Source organism: Pinus tabuliformis, chromosome 2_1 (genome assembly GCF_031772625.1).
Source record: "Pinus tabuliformis cultivar Carrire ecotype Pingquan chromosome 2_1, CPIR1, whole genome shotgun sequence".
NCBI lineage: Eukaryota > Viridiplantae > Streptophyta > Pinopsida > Pinales > Pinaceae > Pinus > Pinus tabuliformis.
Window position 1 is genome coordinate 933150752 of NC_142299.1, and position 21093 is coordinate 933171844.

Below are 21093 nucleotides of genomic sequence, written 5' to 3' on the forward strand. Positions count from 1 at the left end.
ATGAATAGTTAACTTTGTTACTACACTTGCCCATCATAGAGACATTATTTGCATCCTCTACCAAAATCTTTTATCCAATCTATAACTTAATTAAGGAAAGGGGAAGTATGACTCATGATAGAAATATTTGGACTTTCACATAACTGAATCTAGCTATAAAAGAACCAAGGCCCACAAATGACTAGCTTTAGTGAATGAATGACTGTATTTCACACCAAGGGACTCGAATAGACACATATAGGTCTAATTTGGGGATAATTAGTTCTCAAAATTGTTGAAGTTGTAAATTGGTTTGATCTTCATAATGTGAATTTATCATTGATGTATTTCTTATATTTTTATATTTTTATAAAAGCATGTTCTCCATGCTTAGAGAGTCAAAAAGAGTCCAAAAAAAAAAATATTGAGTCAAAAGAAAATGTACGAGTCATGTCCCACTTGGTCATTTGTAAGAAAAAGGAATTTGAATTATATGTTCAGTCATTAGTTCACAAGATGACCAAGTTGGCCCTCCTTGGACAAGTCAACCTGGCCCTCCAAAGTGACATCCACTCAACCCTCTTGGACAGCTACATATAAAAGATAGTTTGATCTACTTGGAGGACAACAAGAAGCATTTTTTGAACCTAGAAAAGGAAAGAAGAAGGTCGAAGTCAAAGGAGAGAGAAAAGGAAGTCAAACCCTAGAAGAACATTCGTTGTTGACAGAATTTTAAACCCACAACAGCACACGTGTGAAAGAGGTCGAAATTTATGAGCTATTGTAGGCCGAATTTCAACCCCCTTGTTTCAAGACTGAAAATTTCAGAAGTTTGAGCAGATTTGACTAGCATTGACTTTGACTCTTGGAAGTGACTTGGAGGAGGGTTGGACTTGGTATCTCGGTGGAAGTTTGGTCTTGGTCTTAGTCTTGGATATCTCTCATTTTGATCTAATTCTATAAGAGAAGGATTATTGGGTTTTCCCCTTGAGGGTTTTTGCCCTGGCTAGCAGCGTAATTTTGGTGTCTCTTGTCTCTTTGTGGTCTCTATATTTTCCTAAAAGATTGAACGTTCGTATAGTTGCTTGATGAAAAAGACAAAAAGTAATAAGAAGACATCTAACATTCACAAGTAATTATCAAGAAGAGAAATTGGGTGTTAGACTTCACTATACTTAGTTTCCCAACAAAAAGAGGTAGGGCAACTCCTTCCTAGAGTCGCACGAGAAGATGGTCCTGCACATTATGCCCTTTCATTGAATCGCTATGAGAGAGAGGAAACAACCAACCTCGGAGACAACATTAATATAAGAAGTAAAACTAACACCAAAGTGCCTTTAACACCTTGTAGAAATAAACTCATCCCTTAACTGCCATGCCCCCATAAGATAAACAATGCTTGTTCCAACTTAGAATCAAATCATATTTGTGGTATCAAACATAAAGTGCAAACTTGCACAAGAGCACGCATATCTCAATTCAGCAAAGGAAAAAGTTAATATTGTAAATTGCTTAGACTGCACTTCACCTAAAATGCGTAAAATTAAAAAGGGTATTATTCCAATAATATAAAAGGATTGTAAGCTGCAATGCTTTATAAGTGTAAATACCAATCTAAATGATAATGACATAAACTACTTCCAATTTTATTATTCATAACCTTAAAAACATAACCTCTCAACCAACCATGCACTGAAATTTTCTTCTTAGATATCATTTTTGGGATTCAACTGCGTTAAGTAAGTCATTCAAACGTATGACCATTTCCATGAGAGGTAGTCGTAACTGACTAATTTCTCATGATTTTTGAATAGTTCACTTAGCACTCATTGCATCGGGTGATGCTCACAGGGGTGAAGAAGTGGGATTGAAACTAGTGAAATGTGGAGAACGAATCACATAGCATCAATCATCACTTCCGGGGCTTGCACCCGGTAACCAGGACTTCCCAGGAGGTCACCCATCCCAGAACTCTTCTTATTATTTAATTGGAACAACCTTCTAATTGACCTTATATAATTTCAAGAGTAAATGTTTGAAAAATTTATTTATATAGTGTTTCATCTGAACACATCCCTATTTCAGGAGTAAAAGTTTGAAAAATTATTTATATATTGTTTCATCCGAACACATCCCTAGGGTGGGGGGCACACTCCCCATGTTTCCCACACTCTCGGATGGGGGAACACCTGGGGAAATTTTTGATGGCATCCACCTTTTGGGAAAACTCAAGGAAACAAAAGGGGGAATGTTACCCCAATGTGGGGGATCTGTTTCCTTGAAAGGGGTTCTTATGGGCATCCTATCTCAAAAGGGGGGGATTTTTCCCACAACCAGGAGCATTTTTCTAGGCCCCTCACCTGGACTTTTCTTAAAAACAATAATTTATGGTTTGGGAAGCCTAATATTCAACCACATGGCCCTATTAATGCTACCTAATTAATGGTAATGTCAAATTCTTAATTTGTTTTTATCTCTCGTATTCATCCTTTTACTTGAATTTTAACATTAGTATTAATTGTTTCAAGATGATTGAGAATGGTTCCAACCTCATTGAATTTCATATGAATACAATATTATTTTTAATCCCGCTCAAAATTCAGCAAACGTAACACTTTTTAAATTTAGGGATTGGCAGGACTGCAACATTTCCATTGGATTCTATCATGTATGAGTATCGAACTAGCATTAATCAAGAGCACCAATCCCTCTATGTGTCTTGATGTTGGTGGCATTGATTGTTGAGCTCCTCTATCATGACCCTAGTAAAAATGTACCCATCACTCAAACAAAATCTTGATTTGACATGTTAAGCTTTTTCTATTTTATTTTAATGCTTAGAGGATGATATTATTGACAAGGATCTCAATTTAGGCAATGAATTTGATGATATGTAAGTATTTGTTGTAGTATTCTTTTATTTTTATTTTGTGGAAGGTGACTATAGAGGTCATCTAAATCCTCTGTTTGTTGATATATATATTTTTTTAAGATGAGTTTCACTTGGTATTATTTTGGTCATATGCATCCTAACTTGCTATATATATATATATATATATATATATATACGAGGAACTTTGCATATTTGTGTATAACGGTTTTGATTCATATGGATGTGTATGAATATTTATGTCTATTTTTCAAAATTTGAATATTCATGTATTTTTTGTTACTGTTTTTTTGTTCAGATTTTTTTCCCAGCTCTCAGTTTTGAGGTCAACCGTTGTGATGACTGGTTTGTTTCTGGTAACATTGACTCATTGTCCATTGTTCATTTTCAGTTTTACCTTTTGAGTCTTGACTCTAGATACTGATGACCTCAAACTGAGTCTTTCACTCAGCACTCTTTACTCTTTTTGAGTTTGACTAATTTCAATTTATTATTACAATCTTCAAACTTTAGTATCTACTATTATGCTTAATACTACTCAGATTCTAGAATAATGAAACGATGAATTTAAATGAAAGCAGATTGTAGAATGATGAATGACGAATTTAAATCAATGTATACCATATTTAAACTATTTATATCTCATTGAATCATTTATGATGTATGAATGAATGTATGAATTTGAATTTGAATCATGTTTATAATGTGTGTACCCCAACATCCCCTTGTCCCCCCTGAATTACCCTAGATTTGGGGGTGCTCCCACACATCCCCCTCTGCATCTCCCCATTCCCACATTCCATGTCCAAGAAATTTCGTGAAACATTGGATTCATCACTCTGATAACCATCTTCAGCAGCATTTAAATCTGGCAACATGGTATTCAAAAGGATCAACCTTTTCTCCCTTGGTATTTCATTGTTTTCCCTATAAAATTAAGTCATCTATAACTATTTCAGTAAAAGCATCTGTAAACTATCAACATAAACATAACCAAATTAGCAAAATTAAGTCATCTATAACTATTTCAGTAAAAGCATATGTAAACTATCAACATAAACATAACCAAATTAGCCAGAAGCATAAATGAGAACGTACAGAACAAAAAATGCAGAATGTTTTAATTGAGACGATTAGTTCACTCTTAATATGAATTTCTTCCAGAGATTAGAAGAAATAATCAGGAATTAATTAGTACAAGATAGAATTAAATGACATCCTACTGAGGATGTCAAACTTGCCAAATAACTGAAGACACCCATACCCATCAGGTGAATAGATTAATCAGTGATTCTTAGAGAACTACTTACATCAAATACAAAGAAACCAACCACCAGAATAAGTTAGATGATTAGACCCTATAGTTGCTTCCAAGAATTTACTTGAACCAAGGATAAAAAATAACAACCACTACTTCACTGCAGCAGAACTGTGCACACACATTATTTGCTGTGCATAAACATAATGTGCCTAAGTAAACATGAAACTGGATGATTCAGGAACTTTCGCTGAACACCATCTCCTGAAACGTTGCCACAGTAAAATTAAATATTAGCAGCATTTCGGAGAAACATACAGGATTGTAATTAGATGAGAGAATACAATCTCAGTGAATCAATAAAGCATTTAATTTAGACTAACGAGAATGAAGCAGCAGAAAAATACTTGGGCAGCATAGAAAGACTTAACAATAAATTTCCAAGTGTTAATCTAACAAAAATTATAAAACAGTCAAATATGAAGCGATATGGCATCCTTTTCTTCCTAGTTAACTTGGAAAGGTATCACAGTAAATTCACATCAGTATTCGATGTTTACCTGGAAGGTTATTACCAGGATGACTGGCAAATTCAAGAAACTGTATCCTAATATCATATTTGCATTACATGGTAAACAACATAGAACATGGAGTTTCAGATATAGAATATAGTATATGTGCATGTGTAATTAAATACTCCACTAACTACCAAGTCATGAGAATAAACCAATAACGAGTGGCTCATCCATAACCCCATATTTAAATATCTCTAGGAACCTCAGTATAGCACTATGCAGTAAAAAGTTTAAAACTGAAGAATATGAATATGAAAGTTTAGATTATAAAATCTAAGAATGTGTATTACATAATCAACTAAATGATATATATATATATATATATATATAACCCCACATACATAGCTCAACAAACTTCACCTGTCCTCAAAACTAAAATGCATGCACCCTTTATTCATCTGTCCAATGTTACGTCAAGAGTATATATATATATATATATATATAACCCCACATACATAGCTCAACAAACTTCACCTGTCCTCAAAACTAAAATGCATGCACCCTTTATTCATCTGTCCAATGTTACGTCAAGAGTATATATATATATATATATATAACCCCACATACATAGCTCAACAAACTTCACCTGTCCTCAAAACTAAAATGCATGCACCCTTTATTCATCTGTCCAATGTTACGTCAGGAGTATCAGCAACAGCGACTCAGATACAAAAATCTTTCTATATCATTGAAGCAACGCACAGAGGATAACAATACAAACACATATCTACCAACTCCATGGTTGCATCACCTAAAGCATGCAAATTCTACAGTAGTTACAAGATGCAAATAAACAAGCATGATGCGCATAACAGTATGTAAATCCTCTAGTCATTTCCCAAGTCCAGAAGAACAACCTAATTAACCAAGGCCGTTAGAATATTAGATTCACTGGTTTACAGACAAGACCTTCACAGCGTATATTGCAATCGGGCAAAGTTTACGTAACCTCAAAATATAATTTTGGGTAAACAATATACACCAATAAATGTGCACCAGCATCAAGATATAGTGTTGAATCCTGCTATAACTGCTATTGTTACCTCCAAATGGATAGGTCAACTTTTCTAATTTCAACATTGATCTCTAAATCAGTGTTACACTTATTGGCTAATTGTTACTGTTATCGCAATATATTGCAGTAAAATCTGGACAGCGATAATATCGTCATACATTACCTAATTACAATAATTTCCTAAGTCATCACAAGTCAAAGGAAATTATCGGCCATTTGCCATCATTCTATTTATAACCTGATTTTTTCATCTTTTCACCTTCATTTTGGAAAACTGGTTGAGGGGATTGAACTCTGAGAATACTGTGACCATTTTCCATCAAGCAAACAAGGGGCAATCTGTTGTTTTGATTTCCATTCGCTGAGCAATTGTGCAGTGGGCACTTACTCAGATCTACCATATCCATATCCCCGGGTATGGAGAAAAATGTATGCTTGTATTTCTTTGTTTTCAAGATTTAGAATAGGGCTTGCAAGATCCATTAGTTACTTAATTGGGAGATAATGCAGCATTCTTTAAGTTTGTGTTGATCTGAATTTCCCCATTTGTTTTATCACTTGTGTCATAGGTTTAAAACTTAAATCAATGCCCTACAAATGCCAAAGCCACTAGACCCAATGTGGGGGTATGGTGAACCATATAGGGGTCATAATAAATTGAGGCTGAACTACAAGCTATGTGGAATGAAAATGTTTGGCAGAATCGGCCACTTGAAATACCAACTTGCCAAAATTCCAAGGCATTGTTAATTTGGCAGGTCAGGGATAAATTCCCTCCTTTGGACAGTCTTCCTCACCAAGAAAGACCCCTCCTAGCCCTTGGAGAATTTGATTTGGTCAAGGAAAAATATAATTTTTATGGTGAAACCCACAAGTGCACAAAAATTCAGGCCAGCCTAAAGGACAAATTGGGTCTCCTCCCCTCGTATAAATATGCATCATGTCACATCACTTTGGAGCATCACATCTCATCTTCTCTCCTCTTGTGATTAGTTCGCACAGGTCTGAAAAAAGGAGGTCCGAGCTCACATGTGTGACGGGAAGAAGGACAAATCTGTTTTCTGCATTGACTTTCTGATTGGGACAGTTTGACCAGCTTTGACTTGGAAAAATCCAATTTTGGAAGGCCGAATTTACTGGTGAAGGAGCTGAATTTTTCTGGGCACTTTGACTTGGGTTGACCGCAGACCTTTGAATAAAGTTTGACCACAGATTTCTGATGTTTGACCGTAGGCCTTCTCTCTGACCAAACTTTTGAGGACTATTTTGACTGAGGTTTGACCAGCAAAGAAGGCCGAGTTGTTCGACTGTTGACTATTGACTTTTGGACTGGTTAGTGTTGATTTTGGGTAGCATCGGATGTGCTCTAGCCTTGAAATTTGGAGGAGAGGCTAAGGCACATGAGATCTCCAAGACCCAGAAATCGTTTTGAGAAATTCCACCCGAATGAGGAGTTATTAAAATAATTAATATTTTTAATGGGTTCCTAAGTCTAAACTCAGGAAAATAAAAATATTAATGGGTATTAATAAAGATAAGGGTGAAGCTTCTAAGAAACAAGGATCAAGTATGTTTTAATCTTAGCCGTTGATTAAAAACTTAATCTTGGCCGTTGATTAAAGACTTAATCTCAGCCATTGATTCATCAACATGAAAAGTATAAGAGAAGACTTGAAAATCATTTGGAGATACACCGGGAGATACTCAGTATCTCAAGGAAAATTGATTCTCAAGAGGAGATCGATTTCAGAGGGAGAGTTGCAGGGTGGAGGAAGAGGAGGGCATCAACAACAGTGAGTCACTGAGGAAGAGATGAAGCACGGACATTGAGAGACAGTGCAGAAGGAGACGCAATCCTAAGGAGAGACATAGCTCCCACGCAGGCTGATGCAAAGGGACGCAGAGCCACGCAGAGTGATGCAGAGGTGACGCAGAAGTGAGAGAAGAGTCCAAAATTTCAGAAAGTTTCCAGGGTAATGTCTCGGGTGTTTTCTTTGTCAGAGACTACGTCCAACAAGGGGCAGTGCAGTTGAGGTACACTCCTACAGGAGAATAGGTGGCAGACATCCTCACCAAGGCTCTAGGAAGAACAACGTTTGTTTATTTCAGGGAGAAGATGGGGATGGTGAAAAATCCATTTCAATAGCAGAAATGGATAAGTGTCGGGAGTTGCAGTACAGCAGTTAGCAATGGCAATGCTATGGGCAGCATGATGTAGCATGTTGAGAGGGAGTTGCAATACAGATGTAGCAATGGCAGTGGCAGTGTCATGGGCAGCAGTATAGGAAGCAGTAGTGCAGTGGATGTGGGGCAGAAGGCCAAGCATCAACTCAAAGGACCGATGCGGAGGATCAATGTGATGCTTCTATGGTGAAGCATTGCTAGAGCACATTCCTCACTAAGAGGGAGTGTTCATTTTGGGTAGCATCGGATGTGCTCTAGCTTAAAACTAGAAGGAGAGGCTAAGGCACATGAGATCTCCAAGACCCAGAAATCATTTTGAGAAATTCCACCCGAATGAGGATTTATTATAATAATTAATATTTTTAGTGGGTTCCTAAGTCTAAACTTAAGAAAATAAAAATATTAATGGGTATTAATAAAGATAAGGGTGAGAAGCTTCTAAGAGATGAGGATCAAGTCTGTTTCAATCTTAGCCATTGATTAAGACTTAATCTCGGTCGTTGGTTCATCAACAGGAAAAGTATAAGAGAAGACTTGAGGATCATATAGAGATACACAGGTAGATAGTCAGTATCTCAAGGAAAATAGATTCTCAAGAGAAGGTGATTGATTTCAGAGGGAGAGTTGCAAGGTGGAGGAAGAGGAGGGCATCAACAGCAGTCAGTAACTGAGGAGGAGGTGATGCAGGGACAATGAGAGATAGCGCAGAGGGAGACGCGGTCTAGAGGAGAGACGTAGCCCCCACGGAGGGTGACGCAGAGGAACGCAGAGGCACGCAGGGGTGACGCAGAAGTGGGAGAAGGGTCTTCAAAGTATCAAAAAGTTTCCAGGGAAAGTCTCAAGTGTTTTCCTTCAGTTTCTCTATAAAATCATTCCTTGTAAAAGTGATTGTTGTTGAAGATTAATGAAACCCTCATCTACTGCACCGGTTTTCCCGCATTGGGTTTTTCTGGGGACAATTGTCCAAAAACAATTGTGTTGATGTGATTGGTTCTTGTGTATGTATTTTCTCTATGTAATTATGTGATAACTGCAGTAAAATTTATTTTAATATTTGTTGAAGGGATTTCGTAAATAACTTATTATGAAGAATAAGTAGGTGAAATAAATCAATTGTTGCAGTAGAATTTCAGTTTAGAAATTTTCACATGGTATTAGAGCAGAGATCTGACAACAACAAAAAAGAATCGACTATTGGTCAAGAGCATGATGCAAAGGCATCAACTCAAAGGGACTCACGCAGATTTCCAGAAGAAGGCACAAGGGACATGGATCATGATTATTCTATGTTAGCTTCCAGATTGGAAGAAGAAGTCGCTTACCTAGCAAGCTCTGCGTCCTCTGAGGTTTGGTATATGGATAGTGGAGCTTCTTGGCATATGATAGGAATTCGAGAATGTTTTTCAAATTATCAGGAAGAAAGAATGAATTTTCAAATCGCCAAAGGAAATAAGGCAAAGTGTACCCCAGTAGTAAGAGGTATTGTAGTCTTTCAAACCAAAGCAGGAGAGCGGCTTCAAGCAACCAATGTGTTGCATGTGCCAGGATTAGGGATGAACTTACTCTCTGTATCTCAACTTCAAAACAAGGGCTATGACATTTTCTTCATTAAGAAGAAAGTATATGTCAAACACACGAGTTGGAAAAGGAAGGCCCAGATTCGAATCAGAAGTAACAGGTTGTATAGATTACAGCTAGAATCACCAATAGCACTAATAGGCATCAATGGAGACAAAGATTTAAATGAACTATGGCACAGGAGGATGGGTCACTTACACCATGGGGCTCTGAGAATTCTAAGGAAAACAATGTCACGAGTTCTAGAACTGAGTACCAAACGAGATGATGTATGCAGAGGATGCGCTCTGGGAAAGTATGCCAAAGCAGCGTTTTCCAGAAGTAACAATAGAGCTAAGAGTGTTCTAGGATTGATACACTCAGACATTTGCGGACCGAAGTCCACAAAATCTCTTAGTGGTGCAGAATACTTTGTCACCTTCATCGATGACCATTCCAGGAAGACTTGGATCTACTTTCTGAAAACCAAGGATGGGACCATTTGTCGATTCAAAGAGTTCAAGGCTCTAGTGGAGAATCTGACAGGAAAGAAGATAAAAGTGTTGCGCTCAAACAATGGTGGAGAGTATGTTGACAAGGACTTCACCAATTTTAGCGCTAAGGAAGGCATCAAAAGAGAATGGACAGCTCCCTACAATCCAGAGCAGAATGGCGTAGCAGAAAGGAAAAATATGACTATTATGGAAGCAACTAGGGCAATGTTGTATGATCAGGATATGCTCAAATTCCTGTGGGCAGAAGCATACAGCACAGCAATTTATGTCCAGAATAGGACTCCACACATGGCATTGGGTAAAATCACTCCGGAAAGGGTCTTCACCGGGAGTTTAGCATGTTGTCGTGTGCCCGTAGAAAAGAGAAAGAAATTAGATCAAACTGTTGAGAAAGGATATCTTGTGGGATATAGTGAGAATTCTAAGGCATATAGAGTCTATCTTCCAGGGAGTAGGAAGGTAGTAGTTCGGCGGGATGTAAAGTTCATGGAGGACAGAGCTTTTAGGAAATCCCGAGAAATAACTTCCGAGGAGCAGTCAAAAGACGATCTGTTGGTCCAACCACTTCGACCAACAGAAACTAGCACCAGAAATTCTCCTAAAGGCAAAGCTTCAAAACAAGAGGAATCTCAGGAGGAGGAAGAGTTGATAGATGTACCCACTACCAGTGGAAGAATGAGTTGGGAACTCTGACAGATTCTATGGGATGCAGAGGACTTCATTGGTGCACCCAGGAATGATGAAAGGGAGCGAAGACAACGAGACAGATACGAGGCCCTAGTAGCTCAGGTTGGGGAACCTTCTAGTTTTCAGGAGGTCGTTCAGCATCAAGTATGGGTAGATGCTATGGTGGAGGAATACAGTTCTATAATGGTCAATGATGTCTGGGAAGTGGTACCTAGGCCTCAGGACAGGTCAGTGGTAGGTTTGAGATAGATCTACAAAGTCAAATATGCTGCAAACGATAGTGTGGAGAAATACAAAGCCAGGTTTGCGGCAAAGGGGTATGCTCATAAGGAAGGGATAGACTAACAAGAAACCTTCGCTCCAATAGCTAGGTATACTTCTATTAGAACCGTGATATCTCTTGCAGCACAGATGGCGTGGGAGATTCACCAGACAGATGTCAAGACGGCATTCTTGAATGGGGTAATAGAAGAGGAAGTATACATTGAACAGCCAGAGGGTTTTGAGACACATTAGAAGAAATCTCATGTATGCATATTAAAGAAAGCCTTGTATGGGCTTAAACAGGCACCTAGAGCATGGTACGATCGAATTGATGGCTACTTGTAAAAGATAGGGTTCGTCAAGAGTGATGCAAACCCTAATCTCTACTATCTTGTTGTAGAGAATGGGCCTCTAATCCTAGTGTTATATGTGGATGATCTTTTCCTGACAAGATCATTCAGGCTCATCAAAGACTGCAAGAAGAACCTCGCCACATAATTCAACATGAAGGATTTTGGACAGATGCATTATTTCCTGGCATTGGAAGTTTGGCAGCAGAAGGGTGAGATCTTCCTTAGACAAGGGAGATATGCTACAAAGATCTTGAAGAGATTCAGGATGCAGGACTGTAGACCTATGGCTACTCCAATGATCACCAACTGGAAGAAGATCGATGCATCAGAAGATAAAGACGTTGATCCCACCTTGTACAAGTAGCTTATAGGGTCCCTGATGTATCTGGTCAATACCAAGCTAGACATTTGTTACGTTGTCAACACCCTCAGTCAGTTCATGGTGGAACCCAAGAGGGCACACTGGGTAGCAACCAAACACGTTCTCAGGTATATACAAGGAACAATCGAGCATGGACTATTGCACACCCAAGGCAATGACATCACGTTGAGTGAGTTCACTGACGTAGATTGCGCTGAAAGTTCAGTAGATTTGAGAAGTACAACTAGGCACAGTTTCAACATTGGATCAGGAATGACCTCCTGGTGTAGTAGGAAACAAAGGCTTAGGAAATTGCTTGTGAATCTATTCAGGAGAAGGATGTAAGCAACCAAGATTTTGTGTGATAATCAGAGTTGCATCAAGCTCTCTGAGAATCCAATATTTCATGATCGGTCAAAGCACATTGATATCAGGTGTCACTTTGTCAGAGATTGTGTCCAACAAGGGGCAGTACAATTGAGGTACACTCCTACAGGAGAACAGGTGGCAAACATCCTCACCAAGGCTCTAGGAAGAACAAAGTTTGTTTATTTCAGGGAGAAGATGGAGATGGTGAAGAATCCATTTCAGTAACAGAAATGGATAAGTGTCGAGAGTTGCAATACAGTAGGTAGTAGTGGCAATGCTATGGGCAGCATGATGCAACATGTTGAGAGGGAGTTGCAATACAGATGTAGCAGTGGCAGTGGCAGTGTCATGGGAAGCAGTACAAGAAGCAACAGTGCAGTGGATGTGGGGCAGCAGGCCAAGCATCAACACAGAGGACTGATGCGGAGGATCAGTGTGATGCTTCTATGGTGAAGCATTGCTAGAGCACATTCCTCGCTAAGAGGGAGTGTTGATTTTGGGTAGCATTGGATGTGCTCTAGCCTTGAAATTTGGAGGAGAGGCTAAGGCACATGAGATCTCCAAGACCCAGAAATCGTTTTGAGAAATTCCACCCGGATGAGGAGTTATTAAAATAATTAATATTTTTAATGGGTTCCTAAGTCTAAACTTAGGAAAATAAAAATATTAATGGGTATTAATAAAGATAAGGGTGAGAAGCTTCTAAGAGACGAGGATCAAGTTTGTTTTCATCTTAGTTGTTGATTAAAGACTTAATCTCAGCCATTGATTCATCAATAGGAAAAGTATAAAAGAAGACTTGAGGATCATTTGGAGATACACTAGCAGATACTCAGTATCTCAAGGAAAATCGATTCTCAAGAGGAGATCAATTTCAGAGGGAGAGTTGCAGGGTGGAGGAAGAGGATGGCATCAGCAACAGTTAGTGACTGAGGAGGAGTTGATGCAGGGACATTGAGAGACAACGCAGAGGGAAACGCAGTCCAGAGGAGAGACGTAGCCCCCACGCATGCTGACGCAAAGGGACGTAGAGCCACGCTGAACCACATAGAGTGATGCATAGGTGACGCAGAAGCGGGAGAAGGGTCTCCAAAGTGTCCAAAAGTTTCCAAGGGAAAGTCTTAGGTGTTTTCTTTCATTTTCTCTATAAAATCATTCCTTGTAAAACTGATTGTTGCTAAAGATTAATAAAACCATCATCTGCTGCAACGGTTTTCCCGCATTGGGTTTTTCTGGGGACAATTGTCCAAAAACAATTGTGTTGATGTGATTGGTTCTTATGTATGTATTTTCTCTGTGTAATTATGTGATAACTGCAATAGAATTTATTTTAATATTTGTTGAAGGGATTTTGTAAATAGCTTATTGTGAAGAATAAGTAGGTGAAATAAATCAATTGCTGCAGTAGAATTTCAAATTAGAAATTTTCAAAGTTAAAGCATCATTTGTTGTTGCTGACTTTGACAGTATTTGCATATTTGAGTTGTTGACTAGATTTGACTTTGGGGCTCATCTTTGTATATTGGTCGGTTGGTCTCTTTGATAGTCAAAGGATTGACTTTGGTACTTTTGTTGATGATTTGAAACAATTTATCTCTTTGTTTAACATTTGATGACAATCTAATAGAAGAAGAATTTTAAAGGGGTATTCCCCCTTGTGGGATTTTTCCCTAGTATTTGACCAAATCTTGTGTCTCTTGTTATTGTTTTTGGTTGTCTTCTATTGTGCATTGGATTTACTATTCTATCAACAATTGTTTATTGTCATTGGAAAATTGAATTTCCTTGAAAAGTGATTGCCTATTGGAAAAGAATTAGAATAAGTGATTGTGCTAAGCATAGAACACTAAAAAATTAACATGGGATCAAAGTTGAGGTGAAGACAAGCCCAAGGAGACAAGAGACAAAAGCAATCACCTTTGAAGGAATCTATTTGGAAGAAGCTACTTGGTCAAGATGTCTACCTCATACTTCAAGGATGCAGAGAAGTTGGGTGACTCATCTAATTTTGTTGCTTGGAAGATCAAGTTGGAAGTGACATTGGATGAAAATGATGTTTTGGAATATGTGGAAGGAAAAGTACTTGAGCCACCAGAAAATGCTCCTGTTGCTGCCAAGGCCAAGTATAAGAAAGGTGAGATCAAAGCCAAGAAAATAATTATTGATTCTTTGAAAGATCATTTGCTTACTTACATTGCAAAGTTGAAGAAGTCCAAGGATATCTATAACAAGTTGGTTGGGATGTATGAGGTCAACAATTTGAATCACATTCTCTCCTTGAAAAATCAAATCAAGGACATCAAGATGAATAAGGGAGAGACTGTGTAGTCATACTTCATGAGATTATCACAACTCGGGGATCAATTGCTGACTGTTGGAGAATCTATGTTTAATAAAGAGTTGGTGCTCGTTGCTCTTCAAGGTCTTCCTCCAATATGGGAGACATTCATTACAACTATTAGCAACAATGATAAGTTCTCGACATTTGATGAGTTGGTTGGCAAGTCCACCCAAGAAGAAATCGGGAAGATATCTAGAGGAAGAATTCAAAAGCATGAAGATGGAGAGCCCTCTGCATTTAATGATCAAGACAAGAAAAGGAAATGAAGAGCAAGATCATCTAATTCTAGAAAGCTTGCTCCAGATTCCAGGGATTCCAATAGAAGATTCAAAAGGGAATTATCAAAAGTAGAGTGTTAAAACTGCCACAAGCATGGTCACTATGTCAAGATTGTCTGGAAAAGAGAGATGCTCCAAGGTCCAACTACAACAACAATCGTGGCTTCAACGACAACAGGTTTAATGATATAAGAAGGGGAGATGACAGAAGAAGAAGAGATGTTCCAAATGATGGTAAAGAAGTCCATCGTCCTCAAAAGAGATCAAGAAACTCAAGGTATGGAAATAATGTTGTTGCTACTCAATCTGAATATATTCTTATTTCTGCTCTCTCTAATTCCTCTCCCCTGAATTCGTGTGATAGTTGGTTGGTAGATAGTCGGGCCTCTAGCCATTTCTTTGGGTATCATGAAGTCCTCTCAAATTTGGTTGAGAGGGAGACTAATATGAAGATCATTCTTGGGGATAACTCTACTTATCCTGTGAAGGGTTTTTGTTCTGTCACATTTCATTTGGATTATGGGGAAATCATACTTCTTCATGATGTTATGTATGTACCGAGATTAAATAAGAATTGTGTATCTATATTTTCCTTGGAAGACAAAGGGATGAAAGTTATCTTCATAAGATGAAAGGTCCTCACCTGGCCTATGCAATCTCGCATGAGGGATGCATTCACCTTGGGATCTAGAATTTAAGGACTCTATAGAGTCAATGGAAGATCGTTGCGAGCAATGGTACATGATATCAATCATCAAAGTGAACTATGGCACAAAAAGTTTTCTCATTTACACTATGAAGCCCTGCCTAAAGTAAGAAGGATATCCAAGATGGGATATATCCAAGATGTGTCAGTGGAAAGAAGTCGGGGGGACCATTCCCTTCCAGCAAAAGCAGAACCAACAATATTCTACAACTCATTCATTCTAACCTATGTGGTCCCATGCCAGTGAAATCGTTGGTTAGCTATCTATATTAACATAATCTTGGCAGATGACTTCTCCCAGAAGACGTGGATATTCTACTTGAAGCACAAGGATGAAGTATTTGATATGTTCCAGCCTTTCAAGGCACTGATAGATAATCAAATAGAGAAAAGAATCAAGGTCTTCAGGTCTGATTATGGTGGAGAATACACTTATAATGAGTTCAATAACATAACTTTTGCAAGAAGGCTAGAATCAGGAAGGCGACCATTGTACCTTATAATCCCGAGCAGAATGGTGTGGTTGAAAGAAAGAACAAGACCATCATGAAGGTTGCCGAAGCCATGTTGCATGATCAAAAGTTGTCGAACTTCCTCTAGGGAGAAGCCACTGATACAACAATCTATGTTCAAAATAGGATTCCTCACCAAGCCCTGGGTGATAAGATTCCCAAAGAAGTGTTCTCAGGTGTGAAGCCTGATGTTGCACATCTAAGGATCTTTGGTTGCCCTGTGTACTTTCATGTGTAGAAGGACAAGAGGAACACGCTGGAAGACACTGGAAAGAAAGGTACGTTTGTTGGATATTGTGATAATTCTAAGGCTTTAGAATAGATGTGCCTAGTCAAAGGAATATCGAGTTTAGGTGGGATGTGACTTTCGATGAAGATGCTTCCCTTGGAAAAGAAAAGGATATTCCTCCTCCTCCTCCTCTGAAAAGAAGGATGATGACATGGACCTACTAGAAGGTCCTTCTATGCTTGAACTTGAGAAAGATGTCATTGATGATTCTGTGGAACCTATGGACCCCTTCGATCCTCCTCCATGTGATCCCCCTGCCAAGAAGAGACCACTTTGGCTTTGTGCTACTTTACAGGATGCTAAAAGACACGTCGCTACCAAAGGAACCTTTAAAGAAAGCAAGAAGTCATGTCGATACCAGGTATATGTTGTGGCTATGAGCTCCATCATACAAGTTGAACCACACACCTTTACAGAAGCAATGAAAGAGCAAGTTTGGAAAGATGCTATGGCTGAAGAATATGAATCCATTATGAAGAATGATGTGTGGGAAGTGGTTCCAAGACCCAGAGGGAAGTCTATTGTGACTTCTAAATGGCTATACAAAATCAAACATGGAGTTGATGGGAGTATTGAGAAATATAAAAGCGAGGTTTGTGGCTAGAGGTTTCTCCAAGAAAGAGGGAGAAGATTATGATGATATCTTTGCACCTGTTGCCAACTATACCACTATCAGATCTATTGTTGCCCTTGTTGCTAGCCAAGGATGGACACTTCACAAAATGGATATGAAGACTGCATTTCTTCATGACATACTACAGGAAGAAGTATATGTTGAGCAACCACAGGGCTTTGAAGTACATGACAGAAAGACTCATGTTTGCAGGATGAATAAGGAACTTTATGGATTGAAGCAAGCTCCTAGAGCTTGGTATTCCTGTATTGATAGCTACCTAGTGAAGTTTGGATTTACAAGAAGCAATGTCGACCCAAACTTCTACTTCAATGTGGTCCAAGGTATGCCCCTTATTTTGATTTTATATGTTGATGACTTCTTGATAGGTAGTGAGCCTCTGATGCTCAAGTGCAAGAGGGAGTTGGCCTCTAAGTTTGAAATGAAAGACCTTGGATTGATGCATTACTTCCCAGGCTTAGAGTTGTGGCAAAGGCTCGGTGAGATTTTCCTTTCTTAAGGAAAATATGTCATGAAATTGTTGGAAAGATTTGGAATGATAGAATGCAAGTCCAGGTCCACACCGGTGTGGATGAACTTCAAGAAGTTATGTGGAGATGTTGCAGAACCTAACTTGGAGAATCCCTCCGAGTATCGACAATTGATTGGGGCACTGATGTTCCTGTTGAACACCCATTCAGACATATGTTTTGCAGTTAACAATTTGAGTCAATTTATGATTGAGCCTCTTCATGCACACTGGGTTGTTGCCAAGCATTTACTGAGATATTTGCAATGTTCCACGGGGACTCGCCCCCCCCCCTAGGGGTCTAGTTTCCTGCCTCCCCCACGCTCCAGGGACTTGGGGACGAGTAGGGGACGTTTCCCCACGCTCCCAAAATGGAGGAAACTCAGGGGGACGTGCCAGGGAAACGTTTCCCTTCCCTGAGGGGGCGTTTCCGAAAAGGGGGACGTGGGGGGGCGTGGGGGGACGAGGGGGGGCGAGAGGGGACGAGGGGGGACGTGGCACACCTTTAATGCATTAAAAACCATTTTAATTAACTAAACGCTAAACTTAATCTTTAATTAAGAGTTAATTAACATTTAGGGTTTTGGAAAATCGTTGTTTCATGTTATAAAAACGACACCTTGAACCATGAACAACACACTCACAACCTTTGCAAGTTCGCTGAGCGATCCACTCATAGCGTTGGATTTCACTGTTCGGATTTTAATAAACAATGCCTGTATCATTATTGATTGTATTAGGAATTGTATACAAAAGGTAAATTACCTAAAAAAACTCAGTGAATTAATACAATTTGTTGAGATGTGCAAGCTAGGAAAACCAAGACCTTGAATCGGTTCAATATGGGCTCTCCCCATTCATGGTGATAGTAGGTTTAGGAAAAGAGCCTACTGTCACATGTTTTGAAAAGTAGATCTGACTATTTTAGTATTTTGTTTCCAGGAACCAATTAACCACAAGTATGGGTGAAAAATCTGACTTGTAAAAACTTAAAAGACTGCCTCCTTGACTACCATGCGTTGTGTTGATGAGACCTGACTGAAATATAATATTGTTGATATAATAAGACCTGATTAAAATACAAAATGTTAATATTCCACCAGCCACCCAACTACTTTCCTATATGATTTCTCAAAATTCTGCCCTGACATCTAATTTTGATCCCATGAGAACTTAATGGGTTCAAAATATACATTCGCTCAAAGAAAGAAACCAGCAAGATCTATAAAATGGAAACTAACTAAGCAGTCTAACAACATGAAAAGAAGAAAGTAACTTCCACTTACGTGTCTATCATTTTTTGCATGAGATTGGTGATGGAAAAATCTATGGCACAAGGTTATGGTTGTCGCAATGGTTATCTGGGAACTGAATGAACAATAGACAGTCAGCCTATTACTATATGAGGCCTATGGTCTTTACCTGTGGAAAAAGCATCCAGGTTCCATTTAGTCCAAGTTCCAAAAATGATTTCTTTTAGACTTTTTCTCTACGATAGCAGTCTCTAAAACAAAATTGTGAAGATATATCAGACCTATGGGCTAGTCCTATGGAAGCATTGCCAAATAGGCTATTCATATATTAATATTATCAGTTGAAAATCTACGGCCTGCCTAACTAATATGTCAGGAACTTAGAAGTCCAGTTTCTCAAAATCATTATACATAATCCACTATAGTTCTGAGTTCTCTCTATGTTTAAGTTTTCTTCTAAGAAGGACAGTTCTCTCTTTGTTTAAGTTTTCTTCTAAGAAGGATTGTGTAAATTTTCAAATTCATTGCTTTCTTGCTCCAGGAATTCATATCAATGATCGTGCTTTGCAGCTTTTCAATTCAAACCAAATTGTCATAGTGGACTCAATTAATAAATTATATTTTATATTTATAAATTTTTAAGACCCTGACGCTCCCCCACATTTCCTAAAAAATGGTAGGGAGCTTTTGCATAGGCCGCTCCCGCACCCCCTCGCTCCCTCGCCCCCTCGTCCCGGAACCTTGGTGGAACATTGGATATTTGCATGGGACGATAATCTTGGTCTAAGATATACTACAAGAGATGTGAGACTTCATGGGTACACTAATGCTAACTAGGCCGAAAATGTTATTGACAAAAAGAGCACATCAGGGTGTTGCGTTAGTTTGGGTTTTTCCATGATATATTGAATGAGTAAGAAGCAAAAGTTTGTACCTTTAAGCACGGATGAGGCAGAGTATATTGTCGCTAGATTGGCTAGCTATGAGGCAGTATGGTTGGGAAAGCTCTTTGGAGCATTGTTTGAGTAGGTTTTGGACACCAAAGTGACATATTGCAACAACAAGGGTGGGATCTGACTAGCGGAGAACTGTTAAAATTGGCAACTAGGGAATATGGGTCATCTTATTCATGGTTGATAATATTTTTATTAGATTCCTCTCGTCAAAAGGTGTAGGATTGATATAAAGATCATCCGATTCTGACAAGTATTCATGGAGATATGAATTTATTTTGATTATGGAATTATTATCAAGCCGACCTACAACTCATGTAGGCTCAGAAGCCCAACAGTGGCATCTATTCAAACACCATCGTTGTGTATAAATACAGGAGGACTTTTCCTCATTAGGACTCACCCATCTCATCACATCTCTCTCTCTATACTGCGCAGAAAAGAGTCTCTTCTCTACTATGCAGAAATGGGTCTCTCCCTCACACATGTGAAGCCGGAAGCTGCTGAAACTGAAGCTGCAACTGCAGAAGTAAAGATTGACCTACGTGGACTGGAAGATCTCCTCATCTGAAGTACATTGTAGGTTCATCTGAACCTCCTCTGAAAGCTGCAACTTTTGGTGGTGGAATCAAGTCAATCCGACGAATGGTTTGCAAGATATCGACTGCCCTAGTTTGAAGCCGGAAACTGCCGAAACTGAAGCTGCAACTGTAGAAGTAAAAATTGACCTGTGTGGACTAGAATATCTCCTCATCTAAACTACGTTGTAGGTTCATCTGAACCTCCTCTGAAAGCCGCAACTTTTGGTGGTGGAATCAAGTCAATCCGACAGACGGTTTGCAAGATATCGATTGCCCTAGTTTGAAGCCGAAAGCTGCTGAAACTGAAGCTACAACTGCAGAAGTAAAGATTGACTTGCGTGGACTAGAAGATCTCCTCATCTGAACTGTGTTGTAGGTTCATCTGAACCTCCTCTGAAAGCCGCAACTTTTGGTGTTGGAATCAAGTCAATCCGACGGACGGTTTGCAAGATATCGACTGCCCTAGTTTGAAGCCGGAAGCTGCCGAAACTGAAGCTACAACTACAGAAGTAAAGTTTGACCTGCGTGGACTAGAAGATCTCCTCATTTGAACTGCACTATAGGTTCATCTGAACCTCCTCTGGAAGCCGCAACTTTTGGTGGTGGAATCAAGTCGATCTGACGGTTGGTTTGTGAGATATCGTCTGCCCTAGTTTGATGATGAAGCCGCTAATGATGCCGCTGATCTAGGGTTTGCTACTGCTGATATGAATCAGATTTATTGTACTATTTTTCTCTGCTGAATTATTGAAGATAAAAGAAGATTTGATCAAAGTGTTTCCCCACACATTGTGGGGTTTGTCCCTAGCTAGCCGCCACATCTTGTGTCTCTTGTCTTGGCTTGTTTTCTATCGATTGTTTAATGTTCTATCTGCACTTTACTTTATGTACATGCGATTGTTAATCCGTGGAATATAATAAGGAAAAGAAGTAAATTGTTATAAGCATAGAACACACCATAACTTAAGATGGGATCAGAGCTGAGGTGAAGACAAAGCCCGAGCAAGAGCAAGAGCAATCACCGAAGAGAA

At 39.0% G+C, this 21093-nt stretch overlaps 1 protein-coding gene across 2 annotated transcripts in view; it reads right to left on the reverse strand.

Annotated features, from left to right (window-relative positions):
- Positions 1 to 3968: 3968 nt before the first annotated feature.
- LOC149203710 (E3 ubiquitin-protein ligase At3g02290-like) overlaps positions 3969 to 21093 on the reverse strand; it is a 201262-nt gene continuing 184137 nt past the window's right edge. For both annotated transcript variants that reach the window (XM_089403540.1, XM_089403539.1), the window contains exon 5: positions 3969 to 4391. In XM_089403540.1, the coding sequence (XP_089259666.1) occupies positions 4365 to 4391 (27 nt within the window). In that variant the 3' untranslated portion in view covers positions 3969 to 4364. The remainder of the gene's footprint in view (positions 4392 to 21093) is intronic.